Genomic DNA, 9,959 nt, shown 5'->3' on the forward strand with positions numbered 1-9,959 from the left:
ACATTCCTGCAAAATAATTTGTTATTTAGCTCCTCCTTGTAATGAAACTTTCTATTCTTACCAATACTTTTGTTGACACAAATTGAATTTGCTGTAAATTGGATTAATATGTTTCTTTGAATTAATGCATATTGATACTTGATAATGAAAGAACACACATGTCCTATATTATATATGCCTCCTTCATTGTGTATTGAAGTATTGTTTCTTGCAATATCCTGCATGATAAATTATAATTATGTCAATTTCCCTCTGATGTTTTATGTCTTTTTCATGTAAAAGGTGATGATGACTAAAATTACCTGTATGACAAATGATGTAGTTTCAGTATCTTCAATTCTACTTGATGTAATGTACATTGAATTCTGTAAATTTTGTTCATACATATCACATTATGGAAATATGTTTTTATACATATGTATTTCTTAATGTTTGTATTTCCAAATAGATGGCCAAAACTTATATACCTCGTTCTCTATGTTGGCATGTAGGAGAAGTCCAGTAAGGCTGCCTGAAATGTCATGTATATGTGCAAGATTATGTGCTTGTAAGTCAATCTGTCTGAAAATGGGATGCATATAAAAGTCTATTTTTTATTGATGTAGTTTAGTTACCTGGAAGGGCGATCCTGGTGCAAGCGGTAGAGTCATACAGCCTATGACTGGAAGGTCCCGGGTTCGAGTCGCGGTCTCCTCGCATTGTACAGCCGAGGGTAAGGCTTGCCACTGACACCCTTCCCCAGACCCCGCACAGAGCGGGAGCTCTCTGCACTGGGTACGCCCTTTAGTTTAGTTACCTGGAGCATGTACTTTTTTGTTTTAGTCAAGCTTTGTTCCACATATCTTACTATTTCCGTCGACTTTGGACTTAAAGTGATGCTTGTAGCATTTTGTTGTTGCTGTGTGCTATTTGACAATACAGATGTATCTTCAACCCGCAAAAATGTTAGATGATGAGATATAATTTGTTGTAGAAGTTGTCTCTCTCATAATTTTTCAAAAAAATGTATTACCTGTTTTTTTATGGTATCTAATCTTGAAGGTTGAAATTCCCTTGTTCTCGGTGATAGAATTTGGCTTAGTACCTTTGCGAACCCTGACCCCTGTCCAAATCCACTGTCAGTGGTAAACTGAGGACATGCTGTGCATGATAAAAACCCACTCTTCTCTTTTTGTACCCTTGCCAATTACCCTATTTAGGAATCATACCAACCAAAGTTTCTACTGTAAATGGTGGTGTACCTTATCCAAATTCCAACCAAAGAAATTCAGCTTAGACTGTATAAAAATTATCTGCTGTCACATTTTAATGGTATATAGTCATACATGCGTAAAAGTGATTTTATATCCTGCATTGAGAATAAAGCAGCAAGGAAAACTTTATTCTTTCAGGAAGCATTGTTTAGTAGTCCTTGATTCATGGGAAAACAAGGAGAAAATCCATGTGCTGGTTACACCTACAGTTTCTATATGTGTTGTTTCAGTTTTTCTCTGAACTGATGTGAAGTGTCCTTTTTTATTTAGGTTGAAACTGTTGATGACTATGATGAGTATTGTCACTATGGCCGGGTCTACTTGGTTATGGACTTTCCAGACTCTTCTATGCTGCTAGGACGAAAGATCTGGCTCCAGATTCACTGCCAAATTCAATGGGTCTATTTTTTACAGGTATGTTAATTGTTGTGAATGAACCAACTGAGCCATTTTTTGCTCCCTGTGTGGAATGGAATTTCTGTTTTAAGAATTTGTGTTGCTAACAATTATTTATCATCAAATTGCAGAAAACTAATATAATTAGGGACTATTTGGAGGACATAAATGAGATACCAAAGTCTCGCATGTTCTGGCCTCGAGATATATGGAGTAAATATGCAGAAAAGCTTGAGGTATACAAAATATTCAACTTGTTTTTACTGCTATTGAGTAGCTTCACGGTTGGCATATGTTCTAAAGACTAAATTATAACACATCCAGCAACATTTCATCATATTTGAAATTCCAAAAAAGTAGTACGGTGCTTGAATGTTATGGTGACTAATGCACTAATTCAGGCTGAAGAGCGTTCAGTACATGTTAGCCTTGAAGGATCATGCCATTTTCCGTTTTTGTGCAATACCCGAGGTACATAACTTGTTTGACTTTATTTTGCCTATTGAGGACCTAGTTTTTCAACGCTATTTCTGGTGCTCCAATGCTCCATTCATAAATCTAGTTCCAGATTGAACACTGTTATTTAGAATTTTAACTCAAATCTGCACATAAATCCTCTCTCAAAAAAGTACAATTAGATGTGTTTGTAGCTCTGGAATCTGAATTTGTTTGATGAAAATTAAAATTATTAGCTACTGCGCTAGCTTTAAATGATTGTATTTTTTACTACTTCTCTCTATTTCTCAAATGTCCATGTTTATGTCATCTTTCAGATTACAAAACAAGAGGTACCTCTTGTGCTGATGCTTGATAAGAGGACAGAAGTGTTTGGTAGGATTCCTTTTGCTGCTAGCTGGTACAAGCTAGTTCCCACATTGCGTTTTTTTATGCAGCCTTGTAGGTAACACGTGGAGATGCTTATTTTCATATATTTTAGATCTTTTACTATGCAAAAATTTGAAGACTGTGTCCCAAGTTTCAGTGAACCTGCATATCTTGATATATGACTGAGTTGGGATTTTGGTTTACCTTCTTCTGATGATTTTCTCCTGGATTTCGAGATCCTGTTGTTCTTAGTGATTCAAATGGATCTAGTGAGCCTGCACATCTTTTAGCATGTATTTGGGAAATTTTGGAATGGTCTTACTTTATTAGTAATTCCCAACAAAAGTAGATGCAGAACTTTTGTAAGAGAGAAGGTTCTTGTGGTGGATTGATTTAGGTGGAGTACCTGCTTTGCATCTTCTTGGTTTCCTTCTGATCTTGGTGTTAATTCGATGTTTGGTCTTGCTTTCCCTTTGGTCCTCATCGGCTTTCTCTGTCTCCTACGGCGCCGCCGCGGCCATGTACGTAGTTAGCCGCGAATGTGATTTCTTTTTGTTGCATGTTTTCTTTCTTGTCGGTCAAGTTGCTGCCTGCTGTACTTTTACTGATCGTTAGCTGGTTATGTGCTGCCCTTTTTGCCTTTTTTCTGTTGATTCTTTTTTGGAAGATAACAACTGTAAAAATCTTCCAGAAGATAACAACCATTAATATCTTCCAGAAAGTTAGTCATGTGACGTGCATGTGCTGTTATTTTAGTTGTGTTATCTCATGTGACGTGTTAAGCACTGATTGGTTGAAAATATGGAAGATAACAAATAACAAAATCTTCCATGAGATGTGTAGCTAGTACCAAAATTAAGGGGGTCGAAAGAACTATTATTTTCATTATTTCAGGTTACCAGCAACCACGTCCAGCCCAAGAAATTCTCTAGTCCCGGCCCATCAAGCCCAATAATGCGTAGACCCAGTAAACGTAGTATCGGCCCACGAATCCAACCACGCTTGCGCCTGCCTTGCCGTCCCTTGCCGCGGGCGCACGACTTTTCCCCCAACAACCCGATCGCCCACGCAAACCTCTTCCCAACTCGATCAAACCGCGGACGAAAAAACCCCACCAAAATTCCCCCAAATTTCATACCTCCTCAGCCCCAGGAATCTCGAATCCCGATGCTCCCAGCCTCCACCGACTCCCTGGCGGTCGTCACCAGCGCATGAGCTTCCTCCGCTCGCTAGCGGACTCCTTCTCTTCGCTGCTCTTCTCGTCGGGGGGCGGGGGAGCGCCCATGGACGCGGCTGGGGCTGCGCCGTCGCCGGCGGCGGTGGTGGGGGAGCGCGTGGCGGTGAAGCTCAGGGGCTACTTCGACCTCGCCAAGGAGGAGATCGACAAGGCCGTGCGCGCCGAGGAGTGGGGGCTCCCCGACGACGCCACCGCGCACTACCGCAACGCGATGCGCGTCATGCTCGAGGCCAAGGCCGCGCGCGTCCCCGACGCCGTCTCCTCCAGGTGCGCCCGGGTTCGGTTACTCGTCCCCGTCGCGGCTAGAGCTTCTACAATGGTTGGTGACTGACTAGTGGGAGCTTGCAGCGAGAGGGGGCAGGTCAGGGTGTACCAGGAGAAGATCGCCAAGTGGCAGGCGCAGGTCGAGGAGCGGCTCAGAGTGATTGGGCAGAGAAGTGGTGAAGGTGTGCACTCCTTTTTCTTGTCAATTCAGTTCCACTATGATAAGCCACTGCATCGCTAAATGTGATCAGCTATGTGCGCTTTGCGTCTATGATAATCTGCCCTACAGCCATTGTTCACTCTGTTATCTGCTTGAAAGTATGTGCTATCATCTAGACGACTAGACATTCACTTAGCGAGCTGTTCAAAAGTTTGGTATTTTGTTATCTGATTACTAGGGCGTGTTTGGCATGGCTTCTCGTGGCTCTGCTCCTTCTACATCTTTTGTACTGTAGTTCATAGGAGTCGTTTTTCTCTCTCCGTCAAAATGAACGGGGAGCCAGGAGAAGCCATGATTCGTAGCTCCTCTGGCTTTGGCTCCTCCGGTACTGTAGCGAGGAGCCGGAGGCCGAAGGAGCCCTGCCAAACACGCCCTAGTCAGCAGTGTTGTTAAGGGCTTCAAATATTATTTTGTTTCTACATATGGATTTTTTCCTGATTTCCTTGTTCACTGTACTTCCTTGGGAGTTAATTGTGTTATCTTGTCTGTGATTTTCAGGGGCCACTGCTGCAGTAGTGCCTAAGAAGGTACAGTTCTCGACTTCTAGCTGCATGTGGGTTTGTATCTTGTATCGAACTTTTGTTTCACAGCTTAAATATTTGTTACCTTCTGAATTTTAATGTCTTCATCTAGGTTATTTGGCATAGGAATGTGATATAATGTACCTAGTTTTTTTTAGTGAAATTAAAACAGGACTATATTCTATGCAAACTTTTCCTCCTTGCCTGACTAGCCCTATTTCGGTGATATGTTTAAATAGTGCAACAGACTACTTGTTAAGCTAAGTTCTTGTTGGGGGTGGTCGGGGAGCCACCCTCTATGGTATAATTTTTTTCAGTTTTGATATCAAAATATCAAACACTAGAAAAGTTACAAGTATCATTATTGTAGGTTGCTGCAAGCAATCCTATTGGTAGGACTGCAAGAACAGCGCCAAATAGCATCCAAAGATCTCCTTTGCAAAATAGTCCTACCTTCAACAGAGGTGGCCAAGCATCTGGACATCAGAAGATAGGAAGTGGAGCTTCCAGACCTGTTCAAAAGGCTGGTGGAAGCTATGATGACAAGCTTGTTGAAATGATTAATACAACAATTGTGGATAGAAGCCCTGCTGTTAAATGGGATGACGTTGGTATGCTGCTGAGTCCTCTATAGTCCAGTAAAACATTTGTTACAGTATCCTTGATCAGACGTTTGATTTGTAGCTGGTCTTGACAAGGCAAAGCAAGCACTCATGGAAATGGTTATTTTGCCTACTAAACGAAGGGATTTGTTCACCGGACTTCGGAGACCTGCTAGGGGTAAGAGCATTCTGAAACTGTCCTGTTTTGCACACTTGTTCTATTAATAGGAAGATCTGATTAAAGCTCACTTCATCTTTTAGGTTTGCTTCTCTTTGGTCCACCTGGGAATGGAAAAACAATGCTTGCCAAAGCTGTTGCATCAGAATCTGAAGCAACATTTTTTAATGTTTCGGCTTCTTCGTTGACATCAAAGTGGGTATGTGCTTATCCTTAACTTTGTGACAATTTTTCATTGTGAACAGTCTAAATTAATTCGTTTTTCATTGGAGAACAGGTAGGAGAAGCTGAAAAACTTGTCAGGACACTTTTCATGGTTGCAATTGATAGACAACCATCTGTTATTTTTATGGACGAGGTTCGTGTTGCATGCTGTTTGTACAGTAATCATTTGTAGTTAGCTTCTCGATTCATATTCTTTCTGAAATTTATGTAATAGAATTCTATATTTCTATTCAGGTTTGCTTTGCTTCCGTTTTCCCTAGAATCTTTTATTGACGGAACCTTTTGCGAGATTTAAAAGTACTCCCTACCAATTTGTTAGAAACCTAGAATGGTGATGTATCATTAAAAACAGAAAGGTTTGATCATTTGAAAAAAGTATAATTATTAGACATGGAAAAGATATAATTTCCATCCACTTGTTTTCCGTATGTTCTCCACAAAACAGTGGATTTCATTAAACATTGCATTCTGCCCTTAGATTTATGTGACATGTTTTTGTTAGCATTTAACTTCTTTTGGTTGTCCTGTAACTCCGTTGTTTCTTAGTTTGACATTTTTGCTGTGGCCTGTTCCAGAAATCTATTTGATATACACAGATTATTTTGTTTTAGTTTGTGATTTTGCAAGTAAAATCTTTCTGATATTAGTTCTGGTGAGCAAAAGGATGTCTATATCTTCTGTTAGTTCAGTTGCCATATGATATTCTTACAGTATTGAACTGCATTTCTTAGGTGATTTTATAGATTATCATATTTTAGTTGTTTTCTTGTAATATTGGAGGCTGAGGCTTCTTTGTGGTGGCTGGTTTTTACTTTGCAGATTGATAGTATCATGTCTACAAGGTTGGCTAATGAGAATGACTCTAGCAGGCGACTGAAATCTGAATTCCTTATCCAATTTGATGGGGTATCCTCAAACCCAGATGATTTAGTAATTGTTATAGGTTAGCATCTTTATCTTCCTCTAGTTGTTTAATTACGCTTAGCTTTTACAGTATGTTTGGATCTAGCTAAATATATGATACATCTTACATGTGCAATTGTAATTCTAGCTAAATATATGATACATATTACATGTGCAATTGTAAGTTACAACTAGATAGTCCTGAAACCCCATACTAAAATATTTATTTGCAAGTTCTGCTGTTTTGGATTTGATATCCAGTATTTGGCAGTCACTTCAATTTCAATGTAAATGACCCTTAACTTCAACTCCTAGTATTTGGTTTCCATTACTTAAGTAACCTTGTCTAGGACATGTTAGGAATTTTGCTTTGTATTTTGGCTTCTTGTGGGGTCAATTCTGGGCTCCGTCATTTCTGAAGCAGTTTTCAGCCTTATAGGGCAGGAGCTGTCATCACTACAACAACAACAAACAAAGCCTTTTAGTCCCAAGCAAGTTGGGGTAGGCTAGAGTTGAAACCCAACATGAGCTGTCATCACTAAATTAGTCTAATTAATATTCCACTTTACCTTCTCAGCTCTTAGTGACCACATTTCTCATGATTACTTTTTTAGTAAAGAAAAAGGAGCCTGGAAACTAATGATTGTTCTTTGTGTTACCAAAATATGACCTTTATTTTTGTCTTCTTTACATAGCGGCTGGTTTTATAGAACAACTCTAGATTAGCTGTGTTCACTATGTATATGGATCCTATTTGACATGACATTATCTGTATATAGGATTACATGTGTTTTTTTATTTTTTAATGCTGAATTATCTTTTCTTGTGTTATCTATATTTTGTTGATGCCAATTCTCTGTCCAGGGGCTACTAATAAACCTCAAGAGTTGGATGATGCTGTTCTTCGAAGACTGGTAAGATCTATTCTAACATAGATATGGTGTGGTACTGTTTTTTGTTGAGTTCAGAGTTTGTGCAGCATGGAAGCTTTACACCTGATTCCTGAGATACTTGTGCCTCAATCTCTATTGCATTAGTGGATTAGCCTGTGAGAGAAAATTTCTGAAACTGAGAATGGAAAAATGACAGTTTGAACTAGTTACAGTAGCAACTTGTGTTTGTCAATATCTTTTAGTAAAGTAGATGGCTACTATAAAGCATGGTTGATGACGCGACATGTAATTCATTGATACTGTAGTATCATTATTCTGTTCTGTTACTGTATTAGTCAGTGAGTGAGTTAGGAGCTGGGCCTTAGGATCATTGTTGAAGTGTTGTGCACTTATTTTCTCATTAATACCATACTATGCTGTCTTGTTTTTCTAGATATTGAATGCCACTTTTTTTTATCCGATAAATAGGTAAAAAGAATATATGTGCCACTACCTGATCCAAATGTACGGAAGCTACTTCTGAAAAATCAGCTCAAAGGACAAGCATTCAAATTGTCGAGTAAGTGCTCCAAGGTTTCTCTTGATAACTACTTGATCGTGGTGGTTGTATATATAGCATTTTTTTTTACGTTTGGCACAGTAGCTAACCTGGAACTGGTTCCTGACAGACTATGATTTCGAAAGACTTGCTGTGGAGACTGAAGGTATTGTATATTCTAGTTAGTATATGGTTGTTTTGAAAACATGGGCTATGTTGTTCCTGACAGTCCTGTTTGTAGGATATTCTGGAAGTGATCTGAGAGCCTTGTGCGAAGAAGCTGCAATGATGCCAATAAGAGAGCTTGGTCCACAGAATATTCTTACTATTAAAGCAAATCAGGTACGTTTTTAAAACAGTCTGAACTTAGATTCATTTGTTCTGAATTTTTTCACTGTTAAAATACCAGCTCAAACAGTCTTGTAAGGTATCTTTACAGATAACATAGCCTAAGCAGTTATTGCCTAGTAAAACTTGGGAATGTCCGGTATACAAAGCAGTTAACCCCGTTTCTAACCTTATATCTTCAGTTGCGACCTTTGAGGTATGAGGATTTTAAGAACTCGATGACGGTGATCAGGCCAAGCTTGCAGAAGAGCAAATGGGACGAGCTGGAGAAATGGAACGAGGAATTCGGTTCGAGCTGACAGCGACACACGCTGCCTGATGATGGTGATGGTCAAGCGGCCCTATTTCCTTCTTACATGATTTATGTCTCCCACATGGTGGTTCACAACACAAGTGGTCATGCACACACGCCCATTGATGCGTCCTCGTTGGGCTTGGGCAGCACAACATCAACAGAAGCAGATGGTATATAGTATAGCCACTCTGCTGCCCAAGTTATTAAAAAAAACCTCGTGCGTTACTAGTCGATGAGCTGCTTGGGCCGCCGAGTCCGAAATCGAAGTGTCGTCGTTGTGTAAAAAGACAAACACAAAAACTAAAGGCTTAATGGCTTGTATACATTTATGCATTTTAACAAACAGCTGAAGTTTAGGGTTTTGCTAAAAAAAAACTAAAGTTTAGGGTGGTGCCGCTGCAACGTGCCGGATTCAATCCGTGGGTAACAGCAGCGGCAGCACGGGCGGATGTCATATGCCGGTGCTCACAGTGTACCGTGTATGTAGGGGCTGATTGGTTGGCCCGACGGGACGGTCCTAAGGCCCATCCGGCACGAGTTGGTGCAGTCGGGCCTTGTTTTGCTTGTCTCCACTCATTCCCCTCCCCTCCGCCATCCCGGACGACTCCATCTTCTTGCCTCGACCTTCCCTCGTGAGCCAGGATTGAGTGATGCTTGGCGGGAACCCTTGGGGTGCTGCGCAGGAGATGGTGCCGTCCCGTTGATAAAAGCGCGTGCGTGGGTGGGCGTTAGGGTTACCGCCCCCATTTCTCGCCTCTCCTGCCTCCATTTCTCTGGTGCGGCCTCTCTTCTACCTCCCTCTCGCCCTCGGTTCTCCGCCACCGTCGACCACCTTCGGCAGACCCTTGTTGGTCCTTCGGTGCTTCGGACGGTATATGTCGCCTTCCCCCACCTTCTCTTCCACTGATTCGTATCATGATTTTGTTTGCGCCGTGCACTGGTATTAGGGTTCTTGCTGGTACCCACCTAGATCCATGCGATTTTGATGTAGATCTACCTGTTTCTACTTGTTTCGTACTCAGATTTGTGCCTATTTCGATGTGGATTTATCTTGTTCTTTTGTTGTCTGCTTAAGATGTTATGGATGATGATGCCTATTTCGATGTTCAAACTGAGCTCAGTGCCTAGGTCGATGATTTTCTGCATATGGCAGATTAGGCGCTGGAGGAGCACCATTTGGTGTGGCAGCCGCATCTACCTTAGTCATAGTTGTCTGATTCTTTGGTTACTTATTAGTTCACAGCACAAGTGGTTCATCCCT

The 9,959-nt window shown here is 40.9% G+C and overlaps 1 protein-coding gene and 1 long non-coding RNA gene across 2 annotated transcripts; both read left to right on the top strand.

Annotated features, from left to right (window-relative positions):
* The first annotated feature begins 447 nt into the window (after positions 1 to 447).
* Positions 448 to 2,136, top strand: LOC136521878 (uncharacterized). The gene is made up of 3 exons (XR_010775702.1): positions 448 to 547; positions 1,524 to 1,667; positions 1,781 to 2,136. It is a non-coding gene; the product is annotated as an uncharacterized lncRNA (long non-coding RNA).
* A 1,132-nt stretch (positions 2,137 to 3,268) lies between these two features.
* LOC136521877 (uncharacterized) lies at positions 3,269 to 9,023 on the top strand. The gene is made up of 13 exons (XM_066515648.1): positions 3,269 to 3,978; positions 4,060 to 4,157; positions 4,694 to 4,722; positions 5,087 to 5,327; positions 5,401 to 5,496; positions 5,580 to 5,695; positions 5,774 to 5,854; positions 6,541 to 6,664; positions 7,489 to 7,538; positions 7,986 to 8,076; positions 8,186 to 8,221; positions 8,297 to 8,397; positions 8,586 to 9,023. Exons 1-13 carry the CDS (start codon positions 3,686 to 3,688, stop codon positions 8,700 to 8,702), a joined length of 1,473 nt encoding a protein of 490 aa, XP_066371745.1. The 5' UTR covers positions 3,269 to 3,685; the 3' UTR covers positions 8,703 to 9,023.
* Positions 9,024 to 9,959: the final 936 nt, after the last annotated feature.

The sequence above is a fragment of the Miscanthus floridulus genome, chromosome 18 (genome assembly GCF_019320115.1).
Source record: "Miscanthus floridulus cultivar M001 chromosome 18, ASM1932011v1, whole genome shotgun sequence".
NCBI lineage: Eukaryota > Viridiplantae > Streptophyta > Magnoliopsida > Poales > Poaceae > Miscanthus > Miscanthus floridulus.

What these genes read in the sequence shown, in the direction of transcription:
- LOC136521877 (XM_066515648.1), top strand. Translation starts at nt 3,686, where the DNA reads ATGAGCTTCCTCCGCTCGCTAGCGGACTCCTTCTCTTCGCTGCTCTTC. An exon ending in ACAAGCATTCAAATTGTCGA is followed by an intron (nt 8,077 to 8,185) that starts GTAAGTGCTCCA and finishes GGTTCCTGACAG; the next exon opens with ACTATGATTTCGAAAGACTT. An exon ending in ACTTGCTGTGGAGACTGAAG is followed by an intron (nt 8,222 to 8,296) that starts GTATTGTATATT and finishes TCCTGTTTGTAG; the next exon opens with GATATTCTGGAAGTGATCTG.